Below are 20382 nucleotides of genomic sequence, written 5' to 3'. Positions count from 1 at the left end.
CTATTTATATAGTCTGTAATTTGATGCCATTCAAGTTATCTTTCCTGTCTCATGTATGTATTATAAAACAGTGTTTTTTCAAAACATTTAAATTGTAACATTTATTAAGATTTTTTATGGTTCTCTTGCATACAGACAGGCACAATAGAGGCACTTCTTAATATGGTCTGAAATCATGTCTTTGTTTCAAGGTTGTCCTGTTGATGGTGACTAAGGAAGAAATCCTATGGTAGCATCATGGTGTTTTTCTGTTTTATCTGGCCTAGCTCACTGCATGTCTTTCTTAAAGGCAGCTTCTGGAAAGACATTTAAATTCACTGTCCATTTGGCAAACAGCTGATTGAAATGTAAATAGATGAAAAGAAGCCTAGGTACACAATGTATTTGTGCTATTATCTGGCTAAGGCTTAAATGGCCTTTTTAGTGAAAATGACACCTATATGGCCCAAGCATTGCTGATGCTTGATAGCTGCACTATACTACAAAGGTTTAAACCACTTGTAGAAAGGAAGTGAGTGAGACTATGTAAAAAAAACTTTAAAGAAAATTAAGAATGAGATATAGGGGTTGTTTTTTAAGGTAACCAGCAAAATAAAATAGCCTTTGGAATGCTGATAGCCAACTTTTGATCCCAGATTTAACAAATATGGAAGAGTCAAAATTTCAAAATCAGCTTCTAAGGTTTCATGAAATGCCAGCAAACATTATATGAGCAGGATTCTGGATTGGTACTCTACTGCGTAAATCAAGTATTTGTAAGAGTACATGTCTCCATCCCCCTTCCCTCATGTTACTGTTGATGAAATTTTGACTCTGGATTGCAATTAAACACAAAAAACTTAGAATTTTGTTATACTTCTTTTCATTTTCCAGTACATTTTACTGGTTTTATTTTTGTTCATGTATTTTTGCCTATGCTACTATGTACTTGCATTTTACTACTTCTGAATTCATTAATTTTCTTGCTAAAATAGTCGTATTAGCATGGTTCTACTGGGGGTTGGGGAAGAATGAATCATAAATGCCTTCCTTTATATTTACTCTTAAGATAATTGTTTAGTTCAATATAAAATAATAAATTCAAAGTCTTTTTTCTTTAGCAGTTTGAAAAAGTCACTACACTGTCTTCTGGCCTCCAGTGTTGCTGATGAGAAGTCTGAGCTCATATTTTTTTTTCCTTTGTTAATTACTTTTATTAGTAGTTAGTTATGTTTTTGTTATTTTACTTTTTTTTTTTTTTTTAAGAGACGTGGTCCTCAAGCTTGGCCAACATGGTGAAACCCCGTGTCTATTAAAAATATAAAAATTAGCCAGGTGTGGTGCCACATATCTGTAGTCCCAGCTACTCGGGAGGTTGAGGTGGGAGAATCGCTTGAATCCGGGAGACAGAGGTTGCAGTGAGCTGAAATCGTGACACTACACTCTAGTCTGGGTGGACAGGGTGAGACCCTGTCTCAAAAAAATAAAAATAAAAAGAGAGAGACAAGGCCCTGCTCTGTTGCCCAGGCTGGAGTGCAGTGGTGTAATCATGGCTCACTGCAGCCTTGAACTCCTGGGCTCAAGGGATCCTCCCACACAGCTGGGACCACAGATGCACACCACATCCCTGGCCAATTTTCTAATTTTTTTGTAGAGACAAGGTCTCTCCATCTTGCCCAAGCTGGTCTCAAACTCCTGGACTCAAGCAATCCTCATGCCTTGGCCTCCCAAAGTGCTGGGATTACAGGCATGAGCTATTGTGTCCAGCCTTTGTTTTATTTATGTTTTTTAATACTTGATGCCATGAAGTTTTGCCCTGGATTGCCTAATGTTTTGTTCCCCTATTGACACTTTTGGAGTAGTAGTCTCTCAAGCTGAAAATTCTCTTTCGTCTTCAGTTGTGAGATTATTATTATTTTTTTTTTTGACAGAGTCTCGCTCTGTCGCCCAGGCTGGAGTACAGTGGTGCAATCTCCGCTCACTGCAACCTCCACCTCCCGGGTCAAAGCGAGTCTCCTGTTTCAGCCTCCTGAGTAGCTGAGACTACAGGCATCTGCCACCATGCCGGGCTAATTTTTGTGTTTTTAGTGGAGGTGGAGTTTCACCATGTTGGCCAGGCTGGTCTTAAACTCCTGACCTCAAATGATCCACCCACCTCAGCCTCCCAAAGTGCTGGGATTACAGGCATGAGCCACAGTGCCCTGCCTGTTGTTGTTTTTTCATTGCAACTCTTTTTTTTTTTTTTTTCCCCTAGTCTCTCTGGAGAGAAATCAAATTGAGTTTTTTGGGTTTCTTTCAGGAGGTTGACTTAAGTGGTTCTTAGTTGGGAGCTCATCTTCCTGATCTGTTAGAGTTGCTTGTTTGAGGTGACTGTTTACTGGGTGGAGGAAGCATTACCACTTTGGGTTCTATTTCCTTCTTTGAGGTGCTCCTCCAGTCACTGGTCACTGATTGATTTATCCACAGCTAAAGCTGCAGGTCATTTCTTTGCCCTTATCTTACTGTACCTATCTGCAGCACTTGACACAGCTGATCACTTCCTCCTTGACAGACTTTCTTCAAAGTCCAAGTCCTCACCATGACCTACCAAACAGTTTATGCTCCCTCCTCCACTTACCTCCTACTACACTCCTCCTCATTCACTGTTACTGCCCTGATTTCCTTGCCTGTTCTCAGACTTGCCAAGCATTCTTATACTGATTTTCTCCTAAATTATAGTAATTTACTTTTAGTAAACTCACCATTAAAAAATGAATATTGATTGAAAGCTTCTCTGTGGTTTCAAAAATATTAAAGTGGGGAGAATACTTTGTCTTAGAATTGAAAAACTTTTTAATACTTATTAGTTACATCATTTAGAAACATCCTTCCAACTCTCAACTTTTGGTAAAAATAATGAGTTAGGAATGTTCCATGTTTCTCTTGTAGTTTCACATACCTCAGGCACAGTGCTGTGATCTCTTGGTGTATATACCCAAGGTTCTCCTTTGGGGCTTTTGGGAAATGGTAAATTCCATAAAACAGGTTCCATACTGCCATATATATATATGTGTATATATATATAATATAAATATATTATTTTATTTTATTTATATATATAATATATATATTATAATATATAAATTTATATGTAATATATATTTTTATATTATATATTGTATATATTATATAATATATATTTTATATATGTTATATAAAATATATATTATATATAATATATTTATATATTTATATATAAATTTATATATAATAAATTTATATTATATATTATATATAATTATATATAATAATAATTATTATTATTTTTTGACACGGAGTCTTGCTCTGTCGCCCAGGCTGGAGTGAAGTGGCGCAGTTTCGGCTCACTGCAAGCTCCGCCTCCCAGGTTCGTGCCATTCTCCTGCCTCAGCCTCCCGAGTAGCTGGGACTACAGGCACCCGCCACCATGCCCGGCTAATTTTTTGTATTTTTAGTAGAGACAGGGTTTCACCGTGTTAGCCAGGATGGTCTCGATCTCCTGACCTTGTGATCCGCCCGCCTCGGCCTCCCAAAGTGCTGGGATTACAGGCGTGAACCATCACGCCTGGCCCCTAGAAGCTATCTTATAATTCTGGTGGCTTACTTTTAATTTTGTAAGGCCTCCATTGTCTTGTGCTTCACCTAGTGTCTCCTATCTCTTGTGTGTATCATTTTCTTCTATTTCACCTTCTGTGCTTCCAGAGTGATCTTAACAGTAGGTACCCTAAGAGGAATATTGAGTCATAAGGTATATACGTTTTAAATGTAGCCTTACATTTGCTCCCCAAAGTGGCTACTCCTCAAATTGTTGTCCAAAATGGTTATACCAGTTCATACTCCCATTAGCAGTTTATGAGAATATTGTTTTCCTCCATAGTTTTTCCTGCATTTTGTATTATCATACTTGTTTTTTGCCAATTTGATGGGGAAAAAGTATTTGTTTTAGTTTTTATTTCCCTGATTACTTGCAAGGTTAACATTCTCTTCCAGCTGTTTGTTGTTGTTGTTGTTGTTGTTGTTGTTTTGTTTTTTTCCTGCTGTTGTGACCTAAGTGGCCTTATGTTGAGATGGCAGAGCCGAAAATACCTAAACAGTTTGGATATCTGAGTCTCTGTATACTAAGGCAGTTGCCCCAAAAGTTGCCTGTACACTTCACCAGGGTAAGCCTTAGTGATCTGAGGGCCCCCTATTGTTGTAACAAAATCTAGTCTAACTGAGAAATATAGTAGCTCTTATATCACTGCCCTTCCCAGAAACCTATAGTAGCTCTATATTGTCTATAGGAACCAAATTCAAAATGCCTAGCTTGGCATTGCTGATTATATTCTACCTCTAGCCTTTTCTCAATACCTCTCTTTCCCCACCCCCCTCTATATATACAAAGTATTCAGCAGACTTTGTAACTTCATAATGTCTGTATTCAAGTTGTTAGCTAAAAAACTTTCTTGCTGCTTCAAATAAAACTAACAGTAGGCCTTGTGGACATGTGATCTCCAGCAGAGCACAGAAGTTCAGATATAGGAAATGGATGAAGGATACTGTGGAAAATGGGAAGTTTTGCCAGACCTGGTGGGCTGGAAGGACAATGGGGTAAATGAATTGAGTTTGCTGATGAAAGATCAGCTGTTGAGTCCAGGTAGATCAGGAAGAGAAAGAGAAAGGGCAGGTAAGCTGAGAGATAGTGGAGAAGATTTAGGGAACCAAGAACTTCTCTTGGAGGAAAAGCCTTTCCTTTTTGCTTCATTTGATACAAAGAAAAGATAAACTATTGGGTGTTGTGAACTCCCAACCAAGTATCAGGAAACAACTTAGTAGGAAAGAGTAATGGATTTAGTCAGGCTGCCTGGGTTTCAGATCCCAGGACCCCAGTTTCCTAGCCATGTGACCCTGGGAAACCTTTATAACATCTCTAAGATTAGGTTTCCTACTCTATTAACTGGATATAATCATAGTATTACCTCATCTTGTTGTTTGAATGTTAGGTTAGATAATTATGTGAAAGGCATGTAGAAGTGTATGTTTGGTACAAATAGTGGGCACTCAAATGTTAACTGCAGTCAGCATCATTATTCCCATTGTGTAAGGAGGTTGAGGGAATTCCTGTATGAAGTTTTCTTCATGAAGTAGAAAGCAGATGCTATTTGCTTATAAATCTGTCTCCACTGTCCAGTATTAGACTGAGCTCCTTGAAGGCAGGGCCCATATGTTTTCATTTTTATGTCGTCAGCAGAGTTCCTGGCACAAAGTAGAATGTAACAGAAAAATGCTAGAGTCGGACCTGGGTTTGATTCCCAACTCTACTGCTTACTTGAGTGTATGATCTGGGATAAGTTGCTTAATTGTACTTCCTCTGTTTCCTCATCAGTAAAATAGAGATAATAATAACACTTCCTTTTTAGGGTTTAGTGAGGGTGAAGATTGTTCAGTACATTGTCAGTACTATGAAGCCACTTGGGAGACTTCTGGCTTTGGTTCATTGTGTTACTTTTATGAATGACATTCTTCTCCTTGGTCTTCTTACCTCTGTAGGAATTTGCAATATATACTATCTCCTACCCCTGACACCCCAACCAAACACCACACATTTTGAAACTATTTTCAGTGTTTGCCTTTCCAACTACTTCATTCCCAGATGAGGTTTTTTTTTTCATATCTAAATGATAGAAACTAAGTGGGAGGAAGGTCTTTGAACTGTATCATACCCTCATCAATATTCTGTATTGTAAGCAATTATGAGTTTGTTAAATTTTTTGCTGCCTTTTCTGATATACATATTAGAGCTATAAATGGCCTCTAAGCATGACTTTAACTTATCCCACAGGTTTTCATATATAGCATCTTAATTTTCTGTTTTAATATTTTCTAATTTCCAATGTGACTTCATGGATTTATGGGCTATTTCAATAGAGGATTGTTTACAATTTTCTAACATGATAGTTTTCTATTTATCTTTTTGTTATGTATTTCTACCTTATTTGCAGTGTTATTGCTGAATATTCCCTGGTTTCAGTCTTTTGTAATTTGTTGAGACTTGCCTTAATTGTAAATTTTTACAAATGTTTTTATATGTGCCCTAAAAGAAAATGCGTTCTGGAGTTTTTGGTTCTGTTATTCTATGTCTGTACTCTTTAGGTCGTTTGTTAATTATGTTCATATCTTTTATATCTTTACTTGTTCTGTTTTTGTGTATTTTGCTTATTCAGACTGCTACTGAGATCTGTATTAAAAATTTATGGCATAATTGTAGATGACATTTTTGCCTTATACATTTTTTAAATTTTAATTTATTTGTAATTCACAAATAATAATTGCATGTATTTATGCGGTACAGTGTGATGTTTTGATACATGTTCACATTGTGAAACAAATCAAGGTAATTAATATATCCATCACCTTGGCCAGGCAAGGTGGCTTACGCCTGTAATCCCAGCACTTTGGGAGGCTGAGGCAGGCAGATTACATGAGGTCAAGAGCTGGAGACCAGCCTGGCCAGTGTGGTGAAACCCCTTCTGTACTAAAAATACAAAAATTAGCTGGGCATGGTGGTATACATCTGTAATCCCAGCTATTCAGGAGGCTGAGGCAAAAGGAACACTCAAACCCGGGAGGCAGAGGTTGCAGTGAGCCGAGATTGCACCACTGCACTCCAGCGTAGGTGACACAGCAAGTCTCTCTCTCTCTCTCTCTCTCTCTCAATCTCTCTCTCCCCCTCTCCCTCTCTCTCCCCCTCTCCCTCTCCCTCTCCCATCTATCTGTATATATCCATCACCTCATATACTTATGAAATGTCACATTTTGGCTCTACTAATGCTTTTGCACCAAGCGTACTTTAAGCTATATCAGCTTTCTTTTGGTTGTGTTTGCATGGTCTTTATTTTTCCATTCTTTGATTATTTAATATTTTCCCGTCTGTTAGCTTGATAGTTAGACACTTTTTTACGATGCTTTTCTTAAATCAGAAATTACAACACACATTCTTCACCTATCAAGTCTGCTACTACAGCTTCATGGACAGTGCAAGGAACTGAGAGCACTCTAATAGCTTCATTTACCCTTCTCCAGACTTACATTCTGTAGTTGTATTTTAATTACTGTATTTTAAACTTCATGGGATATTAATGTTACTGTTTTATATAGTCAGCATTCATGTTGATTTACCCACACATTTCCCATTTTTGTTGGTTTTTCTTCTTTCTTGTGCCTGAAAGCTTCCATCTGGAGTCATTTTTCTTCTCCCGGTGAATTTTATTCATTGTAGGACTGCTAAGGAATTATTTCCTTCAGTTTTCTTTATTTGAAAATTATTTTTTCCCTTTTTTGAGGACTGTTTTTGCTAGGTATAGAATTTTAGCTCTTGGAGATATCACTCAATTGTCTTCTGGCTTCCAGAATTTATGTTGAGAAGCCAGCTGTCAGTTTAATTGCTTCTGCCAAAGTAATCTAATCACTCTGTTTTCTTTTCCTGGCTACTTTAAAACTTTTCTCTTGATACTCCACCTCACCCCCTGCCACATGTACCCTGGTGTGCATAGGTATGGGGGGATTGTTTGTTTGTTTTGGGGTGGGTTTTTTTGTTTGTTTGTTTATCTTGCTGGGAGTTTTTAAACCTCCTTGATCTGTGACTTTAGGTCTTTTGTCACTTTTGGAAAATGCTTAGCCATCATCTTGCTTCTGTGTACTCGCTCCTCTCAGACTCTGGTTTTTCAGATGTCACATTCTCTCACTGAATCTCCTGTGGCTCTTACCCCTTCTCTCCCACCTTCACCTTTTTTCCTCTCCATGCTTCATTCTGGATATTTTTCAGACTAGTCTTTACTTTTCAAATTCTCTTCTTAGCTCTGTCAAATCTTTAATTAAGCCCACTTGTTGGCTTTTTAATTTCCATAATTGTATATTTTAGTTCTAGATTTTTCATTTAATTATTTTTCTTTCTTTGCTGATATTGTTAGTCTTGTATTTTTCTCTCTATATATGATAGATCACTAACTGGACCAATTCTGACCAGTGAGCTATATGACCTGTGAGCTAAGAATGATTTTTACATTTTTAAGGAGTTGTTAAAAAGATGTAAAAAAAAAAAAAAAAAGCATACAACAGAAACTGTATGTGGCCTGTGAAACCTAAAATATATATTCTTTGGCTCTTAACGAAGATGTTTGCCAACCCCTGGTATATATTAAAGACAGTTATTTTAGAGACTGTGTCTGCTAACCCTATTATTTGAAACTTCTTTGTTAATTTCTGGAGTTTATTCCATACTTTTTATCAGTGCCATCCTGTCTCGTCATATGTGCCTGGTTTTATTTGGCTGAGCAATGGATGTTGTATATGCGAAAAAAAGTTTTTTTAATTGAGACCTAGGATGACTTTCTTCCTATAGTGAGGATTTGTGTTTGCTTCCAACAGTTGATTGGAAATGCTAGTAATCCTGTATAACCTTATTTTAGCATCAGGAATTGAGGTCTTTCTAAAATTAGCAACAGTTTACTTTTGGGTGACATTTACTCTAGAGTCTAATTTACTCTCCAGGGTCCCAATGCAAAGATGGCCCTTCCATCCTAGGCCTTGGAATTTAACTTTTGTCCCTTTAGCCAGTGGCTGTCACAGGTACTTCTTGGCCTTTTAGCCTTTTCTTTAGGAATCAGAAAATATTCTTAGGAGAAAAAGTAACGTCAGAGGCCAGATACTGTGTGTGTGTATGTATGTATGTATTTCAGGTTTTCTGTTTGTCTTAGTACTAGGATTCATCTGAATTATCTAACATACCATTATCAGCAGGGGAAGTTCGTGATGTACTTTATGTGTAATTTTTATAATTACATTAACTCCTCTTGAGATAACATAATTCAGACTCAGTCATTCCCTCAGAATACATTTAATATACACTATGTGTGTGTTTCTTTAATGTTTTTCATTAGTAAAGCAATAAGGAACCCTATTTTAAAAATTAAATTGATTTTGATAGCCCTGAATAGCAAGTTGCAGAGAAATCATTTGGAAAATAAATTAGCATACTTCTTATGCAAAACTTTTACTACTCTGGAATGCAGTGGTTTGTTTATTGTCTTAATTTCTGTAGCTTGTATTTTGTGAGATGTCTCTTTTACGGCATGAAATACATTGTACAGCCTGCATACCTGGTAAGAGTGCGACCATATTAAAGATGAGGTGGTGGAGTCATTTACTTTTTGTGTTTCTTGTATACCTGCGCCTAGTACAGACATTCATTAAATCATGTTGATTACTAAGAAATCTCTCAGGGGCCAACTAGAAGCTAATTCAATATTAAGTGTAAAGATGCTCACAGAATTTTTGGAATATTTAATGTAATCAACTTGTTACTGGTCTTAAGTCTTGCTGCCAGTAGCTGAACTTGATTCCAAGATATTGCTGTTTTATTCTTGTATCAGTCACCATTTTTTATTAGGAGGGAGGGAGGGAGGGAGAGAGAGTGAGTGTGTGTGAGAGTGTGTGTGTGTGTGTGTGTGTGTGTGTGTGTGTGTTTAAAGGGTAACATTCCTACCCTTAAATGGACAGGTCTGATTATTTGGGAGGATAGAAGGGCCAAGTTTTTCCTCTGAAATATCATTAGTAATGGCTTTTGAAAACTGTTCAGTGAGCTTACCATTGTAGGATTGTGTAATAGTTTCAGAGAGTACCATATGGTTCTTATTTCAAAAGATCTTTTTGCTGAAAGTAGAGAACTTGGGTTAAAAATGAGATGGCACAGTAATGTACATAAAAATTTGTTGAAGTTAACATGTCAAAACCGCTTAAAAAGGTAAAGCTTGACATTTAGAATAACTTAAATTATTTTTTTTTCAGCTTCCAGCTGATCTTACCAAGATGCATCTCACAGAAAACCCTCATCCACACGTGACTCATGTGTCTTCTAGTCAGTCTGGTTGTAGCATTGCCAGTGACTCTGGAAGCAGCAGTTTATCTGATATCTATCAGGTAATACCTTAGGAATTTGTGTGCTGCGTATATGGTTTTTTTATTTGCCAGATACTCTGTGCTTGTGCCTTAGATGGTTAACATATCTTTTAGAGTATGAAATTCAAGCGTAAGGTCTTTGGAAAAATAAGCTTTATATACTGTGTCAAATTTGTAAGCATGATTAAAGACATGATCTGTCTTTTGAGAATGATTAAGTATGGTACAGCAGAGTATGAATCTAGTGTTCTCTTTCATTTATCCAGGCGAATCCATATTAATATCTAATGCTTGTTTTGGGTTAAAAAATTAGTTCTTGGAATAACTGAACTTAAACTTATAAAAAGGCTGATTTTTGTTATAATTGACTGTATATGTCTTCTGTAGTTAGAAGTCATGAAGAAAATTAGAGCCGCTTTTCTACCATAAAGCCTCTATTGTAGTATAGTGTGAATTAAATAGCAAATTAGTGAGAATATTGATGGACTTTTCCATTTTCTAAAACCCAAAAGGAACAATTTCAAACCTACTGAGCTTTTCAGTGATCCTTGTAATAGTGGGGAGAAGGTTCTAGGAAGACCCATAAACTGAGAGAATCCTCACATGATCCTGCTGAGATTGAACCCAAGTTAGGTTCAAGCCAGGGTAATAAGTATTTCAGGATCCAGATAGTGGAACTTCTACGATGTCTCCTTTAATGCAAGTTGTAAGGAGCAGTTCCCTGGGTGTGGAGCCCAGTGGTTGATTTTGTCAGAGATCATGAGTATAGAACATAAAACAGTTTAAATAAAATAACAAGAGGATGCATGATATTGAGGGTTGGTTTGTTAAGGAATTCAAATATATTACCTATTTCAGAGCTGTCAAATAGAAATTTAATGTGAGTCACGTATTTAATTTTAAATTTTCTAGTAGCCACATTAAAAAATATAAAAGGAAACAGGTAAAATTCATTTTAGTAATATATTTTATTTAGTGCAGTATAACCAAATACTATAATTACAACATGTATTTAATGTTTTAACATTATGCATGAGTTACCTTACATTACTTTTGCATACTAAGTCATCAAAAAACAGAGTTTAATTTAAAGTTACGGCACATCTCAATTTGGACTAGCCATGTTTTAAGTGCCTAATAACCACATACGGCTAGTGGCTACCATATACTAAGAATTGTAGAAATAGTTTCATTGTCTGAGGAAAGCATTTTAGACTGGTTCTACAAAGTTACCCAGATTGAGATATTTTAGGAAAATAGCCTTCTTCTATTAAGGGAAGTTTGTAGGCAGATGCCAGATGGAACAAAGACAATACCCATTTTTTGGTTTATATGTGGCTTTTCTCAACAAAGGTAATTGCGGTGGTCATCTATATCTCCCTGTTTGCTTTTTACAGTATACAGAACAAGGAATTTTTCCCTGTTTTCCATTTTATAGTAGAGAGAACAAAGAATTAAAAGAGAGATGAAACAAGTTAATACAATAGCTCTGGGACCACTTAGTACTTGTGTACCTATTGGGCTTCATGCATTCTGCCCCTCCCCAAAAGAATTATCTTGTGAAAGAAGAATTGTTGCACACCTAAAAATCAAAGTAGACTGTGTTTTTCCAGAAGAAAATGCTGAGGAAGATTGACGCTGGATCAGTGAAATTCAGGGATGTGGCTGTAGATTTCTCTCAGACATGTGAGAATATCTGGACTTTTCTAAGACTATACACAGAGGTTTAGTGTTGAAAAACTATAGGATGGGAGGCCTAGGCGGGCGGATTACCTGAGGTTAGGAGTTCAAGACCAGCATGGCCAACATGGTGAAACCCTGTCTCTACTAAAAATTCAAAAATTAGCTGGGCGTGGTGGCACACATCTGTAATCTCAGCTACTTGGGAGGCTGAGTAAGGAGAATTGCTTGAGCCCAGGAGGTGGAGGTTGCAGCAAGCCAAGATCATGCCACTGCACTCCAGCCTGGCCGACAGAGCAAGACTCTGTCTCAAAAAGGAAGAAAAGACAAGAAAAACTATAGGAACCTGGTATCACTGGGATATCCACATCTCTAAGCCAGGATAGTGCACAGATTAAGATTCAAGGTCACTTGGAAAGACCAATGGTTTATTGTGAACTAGAAGATGGACTGTACACAGTTGGTCCCTACATCTTTGCAAAGATACTACAGGAGCTCCTATAGAGCATTGCACTTATATTAGCACCTGCAGATTACTCCCCTTTTAGCTGGACAACCTGAGGATGAGACTGGAGTACACCTGCTGGTGTTGGTTGGAGGTGTTCTGTTGCAGGACCATGGCATAGCCTATATCAATATGTAGAATATTTCCATCACCTCAGAAAGTACCCATATGACCCTTTGCAGTCAAGTACCTTCTCCTGACCCCTATCCTATGCCCTGGCAACCACCAATCTCTTTTCTGCCCTTATAGTTTTGCCTTTTCCAGAAGGTCATATAAATGGAATCATATAGTTCAAAAAAATATGATGCAATGAAACTTATAAATTAACAAATAAAAGTGGGAATGAATTTAGAGAGCACGAAAAGATAAAAGGAATAAAGATAAAATAAGTAAGATAAAACTCTGGAACCAAAATAGGAATGAAGAAATTTAAAGAAGAAACTTATAATAATGTTAACATCAAATATATAAAACCTAAGATAAAATTTTTTAAGAGTGGTCAAAGAAGATAAAAATTTTCAAACTCTGCTGCTGTGCACAGTGGCTCAAGCCTGCAATCCCAGCACTTTGGGAGGCAGAGGTGGGTGGATCACCTGAGGTCGGGAGTTCAAGACCAGCCTGATCAACATGGAGAAACCCTCTCTCTACTAAAAATAAAAAATTAGCTGGCGTGATGGAGCATGCCTGTAATCCCAGCTACTCAGGAGGCTGAGGCAGGAGAATCACTTGAACCCAGGAGGCGGAGGTTGCAGTGACCCAAGATCACGCCATTGCACTCCAGCCTGGGCAACAAGAGTGAAACTCCGTCTCCAAAAAAAAAAAAATTTCAAACTCTGACATAACAGTTAACTTTAGGACCATAGCCAAAAGATAGAAACAGCATAAACGCCAAAATAAAAAGAAGCCAATAAAGATAAACACAAAAGGAAAAAAATCAAAATCATAAAAATATACACCTACATACTTATATATTTTTTATATCTCATATGTATAAAATCTTATATATCATATCTATGAGATAAGTAGGTATTTTTAACATTTTATTTATATTTCGTTAAATAAATATATATACCTGCATACTTAAATATGTTATACTTGTAGATACAGAATGTAAATCCGAGTTCAAGAACACCAGTTAGTAACAGTGTTTTTCTACTAGTGGTGGGTTTGTGGGTAGTTTTTATCATGTTTCTTAAACGAACATTTTTATTTATTTAACAAATATTAAGGAGGACGTAAATAGATTGTATAGTTAAAAGTTGAAAAAAAATTGGAAAATATTTAAAGGAGAGTAAAAGGAATAAACACAGAATTATAATAGATTGATAAGATATACCCTCCAAAGTACAAGATTTCTATAATTTTAATCCATGGGTAAGAGAAATGTCTAACTAAATTTTGTGTGTGTGTGTGTGTGTATGTACATGCGCGAATGTTTCCAATCAGATCCTCGGGAATAAACAAGGAGAAGAATTAAATATCAGTACTGGACCCTTGATCTTTCCCTTCACCTTAGGCTGCCTTTAGATTCCCTTTTGGAGCTATGAATATACTCCTTAGTTACAGGTGTACATTGCCAATGTATGTATCTTAGCCTGGGATAGCTGAAGTGATTTGTCTAGTTATTTGAATTTTAGCATTTGAGAGATTTTTTAAGTGAACACCTAGCCTTTAACACCATAAGCAAAGCCTTGTGAAATGATAGAAGTATTTTTAATTTGGAGAGTTGAGGGGAAGATATCCTAACAGCAATTTTTTTTTTAGTGTTTCTGCTTTTATTCTAGAAATTTAGAAATGTTTCAAGTGAAATCCAGCTTTTTTTGTGGGGCAGAAGACTATATTTAGATTAATTTGGGCATTTTTTTCTAACATGGAGTCTTCTTATCCAGAAAAATGGATGTCTCCCTAATTTTTAAAAATAATTTCAACTTTTATTTTAGATTCAGGGGGTACATGTGCAGATTTCCTACATAGGTATATTGCGTGGTGCTGAGTGTTTGGGGTTCGAATGATCCCATCACCCAGATAGTGAGCATAATACCCATTTGGTAGTTTTTCAGCCCTTGCCCCTCTCCCCCTGCTCTAATAGACCCCAGTGTCTGGTGTTCCTATCTTTAGGTCCATGTGTACCCAATTGTTAGCGCCCACTTATAAGTAAGAACATGCGGGATTTGGTTTTCCTGACAGCAATTCTTAACAGGAAAACTGTTTACACTGTTTTATATGGCCAAATGTGTGGCTACACTTCTATGCATTTCCTTCTTGAGAGTTTTCAAGTCTTCTGGTCTAAAAATAAAAGCCCTTGGCCCTCAAAGAAACTTCAAAATATAGCATTTACTATAGTGTGGAGGGAAAAAAAGGCAAATCAATGATTCCAGTGTGAATGTGTTTCTAATCAGCATAGATTAAAATTTTAAAGTATACATTAAGGTGTTAGAGTGTTCTTAGATAGAATATTTTCCGCATCTTCAAAGAGTACTCAAGAGAATAAGGAGTACTTCTTTCTAGATTCCTTTTTCTATTTATTTCAGTCTTTTCCATGAGCTGGAAAACTGTGAAATATTGACTCTTGAACAAAAGCATGTTGTCTTTCTGTTAACTCATTCTTAAACAACTCAAGGCACACATTTATCCACCACCTACCTTTTCAGTTTCTATATAGGCAGTAAGCGTGTTCTTAAAAATCCCAAGGCTTCAGTTACCACCTCTATGGCAACATGATTTCCTAATGCACAGCTCTGAGTGCCAATCTCTTCAGAACTGTGGTGCCACGTTTTCACCAGTATGTTCTTTTGTCACCTCAAGTCACCACATGTTCTCTTACACCTTTCTTTAATATTTCTGTTAAGAATATCATCTGAGGCTGGGTTCAGTGGATCACTTGAGGTCAGGAGTTTGAGACCAGCCTGGCTAACATAGCAAAACCCCATCTCTACTAAAAATACAAAAAAAATTAGCCACGTGTGGTGGCGCATGCACCAGCTACTCAGGAGGCTAAGGCAAGAGAATCGCTTGAACCCAGGAGGCAGAGGTGCAGTGAGCCAAGATCGCGCCACTGCACTCCAGCCTGGGTGACAGAGAAAGACTCCGTCACAGAAAAAAAAAAAAAAAAAAGGATATCATCTGAGTCCTAGTCAAAATCTGTTATCATCTTTTGACTATCATTTTTAAACTCCCACTTGAAATAAATTGCTCTGATTTTTAATTACTCTTGTATTTAAAAAGCTTTAATTCTTCACTGTTATCTAAATTACACTCTTAATTTTAAATTCCAAGCCTTTTACCTCTAACTACAATGTGGTTTTATATTTTACTGTTCCCCCACTTACACATTCTAGATTCTGCCCCATCACATATGTAAGTTATTCCCTGAACATGTCTGCCTTTTCCTAGTCTTGTGTTTTAATCATGCTCTTCTACCCGTAGCTTCATGAAGATGACATTTTCATGTTATCTCCCATGTCTTTCCAACAAGAAGAAATGTCTCCTTCCTTGGAATCCCTCAACAGTTTTTCTCTCGGACATGTCACTTTTTCTCTCTGCTTTTTTTGATAGTTACTTGTAAACTTGACATTTTTCATCACCAGAGTAAATTTATGGAGTGCAGAGTTGATGTCTTAAATTTGTATCCCATGGTGAGTCAGGCACAGTGTTGGCATTTAGGAAGTACTCTAGAAATTCTTTTTTTGCATTGAATTATATTTGAAAGTAGAAACCAATATTGGCTCCAAGGAAAATGCAGATCTCTGCTAACTAAAACTTTATTATCCAGGGCAAAAGAGACTTGATTTTGCCTGCCTGCCATGTTGTAGAGGTTATGAAATGGGTCAACCTGGACTGAAAGATTAACTTCATAGAGTTCTAACCCTGACCAGGAAGACCTAAGAACTAAATGGTCCGTGAAAAGGTTAAATGAAATACTAAAGATGGGAATACAGAAAAGAGAGGCACTGAAAGTCTAAGGTTCTGGCTTAACACTTGCCCTAAATTTGAAAATGTGGTTTTTGTAAGTTTGTATAACTCTTAGTTCCAACCTATAGTTCTCTTCATTGTAGCTTCATGTTTATCTAGATGGAAACAGGAAAAGGATATCCTCTGGTGGTTTATTTGGGGAAGGCCGAGTCATCAGAAAATCACCTCAGACTGTCTGCCTCACCAAATTATATTTATGTATACAGAGACACATTCATATGTCAGGAAAAGAAAAAAGTTTCATGCTGTCTTAATCCTATCACCAATATATATATTTTTCCTGGACTTAACTCATTTATCATAATTAAGGGTCTGATATATCCCAGGTGCTAGGATAAATTAATTGAAAGTCCTGGGGATGAGTCTTCTGTGTACCCTACCTTCACGAATACGGAGTGTCTTTTGACCCACATATTTCCACTCGTGGTATTATGATATGAGTCTCTAAGGCTTTATTAATTTCTTTTGGCTTTTTTCTCATCTCTACTTCAGATTGGGTAGCTTTTGTTGCCCTTTCTTCAAATTTATTCTTCTTACAGTTTATATCTCCTTACTGAGATTATCCATTTTTCCTCTAATTATTTTTCTTCTAAATTCTTGAACTTATTTGTAGTGAATGTTGAAAGTTCTTGTCTCTTGCTTTCATTATCTCTATCATTATCGAGTCTCTTTATAGTGGTTTGTTTCCTGTTTATAGGTCACATTTCCCTGCTTCACTTATGTAGTAAGTTTTTATTGTATGCTGAACATTGTGGATATTACGTTGAAAAAAATTCTTACCTAATTATTATAGAATTAAACTTTCTGCCCAGGAACTGCATCTTCAGAAGTATCATGCAGTGACTTCTTGTCCTGTGGTCATAATCATATCTACCTTTCTCTTAAGGACCTGACTTTCCTTTGTTTAATCAAGGAATTGGTCTTTACATTTTTTAAAATTCATTTTAAGTTTTAAAAAATCCCTTTAAATTTCTTAGCATATTTTTGAACAGTCTTTTTTTTATTCTTAATTCCTGTTTTATCACCTTATGCTCTTGTATACTCTTAATATTTTAATAGTTTAATGTATTTTCTTAACTAATTTTATTCTTTTTTATACTACTATGTAAAAAGTAGAGGTATAAGAAAGGTAATTGTTTTTGGGGGGTTTTGGTTTTGGTTTTTGAGACACGTTCTCACACTGTCACCCAGGCTGGAGTGCAGCAGCAAGATCTCGGCTCACTGCAGCCTCTGCCTCCAAGGCTTAAGCAATCCTCCCACCTCAGCCTCCTGAGTAGCTGGGACTGCAGGCATGTGCCACCACACCCGGCTAATTTTTGTATTTTTTTGGAGAGACAGGGTTTCTCCGTGTTGCCCAGGCTGGCCTCAAACTCCTAGGCTCGAGCGATCTGCATGCCTCAGCCTCCCAAAGTGCTGAGATTACAGGCAGGAGCCATTGTGCCTGGCTTAGAAAGACAGATTGTAAGGGTAGATTATATTCTTTCCTTTGCAGTTGGTATTAAAAGGTTCCTAAAAAAGTTCTTTTAGTAGCCTTTTCTCAGTCCCAACCCATGACTTCCATTCTTCCTAAAGAGCTGTCTTCTTAATTGTCTTTGCTTCTCATGCAGATGATAATTAGCCTTCTCTACTGTCCATATAACTAAATTCCATCTTGTCTTTTTATGTTGTGAGCCATCTATCTTTTTATCCAACATAATCTAAAATATGGGAATGAGACCAGGTTGAAATAATCTGGATCAGGGGATGAAAACCTTAGATTAAGATGAAGACAGAGTGATTTAAAAACCTGAATATTTAATGCCGATTACACTTAAAAATTGATAAAATAGAAAAGGGATATACTAGGAGTGAGCTCTCCTGCATATTGAGAAATTAAATTGTGTAGAAAATACTGCTTTAGGTTTTTTTCCCAGTCGTTTCTTAGATTAAATCAGTGTATATAAATAAGGTTTTTGGAAAGTCTTTTTAGCATGTACACATATTTAAATTTAAAACTACTTGTCTTTAAAAAAGGATTATAACCTGCAAACAAGTTTGTGGTTCTATGTATTATTCAGAAATATACTCCGTTTAAACCCTGTAATTTCATAGCCAGTAAACAACTCAGAGTGTACTAGTCAGTCATGAGATACAATTGCCCCTATGTGATCCTGTCTTAGTCCATTCAGGCTGCTGTAACAAAATACTGTAGACTGGGGGGTAGCTTATAAACACCAGAAATTTATTTCTCACTATTCTTGAGGCTGGAAAGTTTAAAGATCAAGGCACCAGCAAGCAGATTTGGTGTCTGGTAAAAGACCTCTTTCTGATTGTTAGAGGTACCTTCTAACTGTAGCTTCACAGGGTAGAAGGGGAGAATGAGCTCCCTCAGGCTTCTTATATACTAATCCCATTCGTGAGAGTTCTCATGACCTAATCACTTCCCAAAGGCCCCACTTCATAATTCCATCACTCAAAATAAGAATTTTGAGGAGGTACAAACATTCAGACAATCGCAGACCCTTAAGAACTAGCTTGTCTAATTTAAAGATCACAATTTGAGTATTTAGTCTAGATTGTTAAATGACTATTACTTAAAGCTGTGCAGAAATCCAAAGGAAGTATAAGACATGGTCTTAGGAAACAGATCCAGACTCTTCTAGTTGTAGGTGTCAGAGCCTTAACTTGAATTAACAAAAGCCAAAAGGCCAGTGCCTGTGGTCCTAGCTACTAGGGAGGCTGAGGCTACAGTGAGCTGTGATCATACCACTGCACAACTTGGGTGACAGAGTGAAACCCTGTCTTTAAAAAAAAAAAAAAGAAGAAAAAAATGTAAAGCCAAAAGGTTAGTTTACTGACCACCAGAGAAAGCAGAGGCAACTCTAGCCTCAGAGTACCTGGATGCTTGCAGGTACGTCTGCCCCGTCTGCTTGTTTCTGGTCTTTTGGCTCCGTACGGCTTGTTTATTTTTCCTTGCTTGCTTGCTTTGTGGCACTTTCTGTCACAAATGCTCTTTGCAGCACATGCTGTGCTCTTTCTTTCTCTGCCCTGCATGCTCTGTTTCTGTTGCTTTGTTGCTCTGAGTCTTTGTTTGACTCTCTTGTTCAGTGTCCTCCTCCCCATTCCCTTTCCTTTTTCCCTGCCTATTCGTTTCATTTTCTCCTGCCACAGGAAGGCGTTTCCATGAGGCTATAGGCTGCCTACTCTCATATTCTTCCAATTTAGCAACCAGTTAAGAAAGGATGCTCTGCTTCCAGATCTAAGTGTGTACAGAAATCTAGAGAAAAGCTCTTTCTAACTTAGTTTACATAGCTAGGGAACAGGGCACTGTTTCCCACTGTAATCTCTGGGTTTAAGATGGAGAGGAAAGGTAGTCCTCAAAAGAAGGAAGATCAGCTGGGCATGGTGGCTCACCCTGTAATCCCAGCATTTTGCGAGGCCAAGGTGGGTGGATCACATGAGCCCAGGAGTTCAAGACTAGCCTGGGCAGCATAGCAACCTCCCCCGAGTCTCTACAAAAATTTTAAAAATTATTTGGATAGGGTGGTGCATACCTGTGTTCCCAGGTATTCAGGGCGCTCAGGAGAGAGGATTTCTTGAGTCCAGGAGGACAAGGTTGCAGTGAGCCGAGATCTGCAGTGCACACCACTACACTCCAGTCTGGGTGACAGTGGGAGAACCTGTCTCAAAAAAAAGAAAAGAAAAAAAAAAAAAAGATGATCTTTTTGGCAGTAAAAAAGGGTAAATGTTCAAAACATGAGATACTTAATGAATTAAGATTCTGTAGTCTTCACTAATACTCATATTTGAGTGCTTTCTACTTATTATGGAATTCTTTTGTGTTCACTCATTTTGTCTATAATGCCTTTAATATCCATGCTTTTTCATTAACAAGATGACTCAAGTGAGTATAATATTTAGAAATATTTTTTAAGAATCTACTTAGTACCATTTTATCTTCTAAAAGACATTTTCATTTTCTATGAATGACTTTTTAATATATGGTTTTTAAAAATTTTATAGTTTCTTTAAAATATGTAAGACTAATATGTTTCCAAATTGTAGTTGTAAGTATAAGGTCATTTTATAGAGTTCAAAAATCACAGCTCTTTGCACACTTTTAGATCCTACAGTAAAGTATTGGGAAATGAAGAGTATTTGTTCAGTCCTTTACGATGGGTCTATTTTAGTGCATTTTAGTACTGTTCTTTACCTTACTTTAAACTTCTGTTCTTAATGTATATGATTACCTACCCTACTAAGCCTAAGTCTCTGTGATGAAAGAACAGTATCTTCTTCACAATACCCAGCAT

General features: G+C 36.9%; 1 protein-coding gene across 12 annotated transcripts in view; it reads left to right on the top strand.

Moving 5' to 3' along the window:
• Window positions 1-20382, top strand: part of RAPGEF6 (Rap guanine nucleotide exchange factor 6) — a 212071-nt gene that overhangs the window by 104220 nt on the left and 87469 nt on the right. For all 12 annotated transcript variants that reach the window (XM_031010808.3, XM_055386558.2, XM_031010805.3 and 9 more), the window contains one exon: window positions 9823-9954. In XM_031010808.3, the coding sequence (XP_030866668.1) occupies window positions 9823-9954 (132 nt within the window). The remainder of the gene's footprint in view (window positions 1-9822; window positions 9955-20382) is intronic.

The sequence above is a fragment of the Gorilla gorilla genome, chromosome 4 (genome assembly GCF_029281585.2).
Source record: "Gorilla gorilla gorilla isolate KB3781 chromosome 4, NHGRI_mGorGor1-v2.1_pri, whole genome shotgun sequence".
Classification (NCBI taxonomy): Eukaryota; Metazoa; Chordata; class Mammalia; order Primates; family Hominidae; genus Gorilla; species Gorilla gorilla.
Note: the sequence above shows the minus strand (reverse complement) of the source record. Positions and strands in the feature narration are given on the sequence as shown.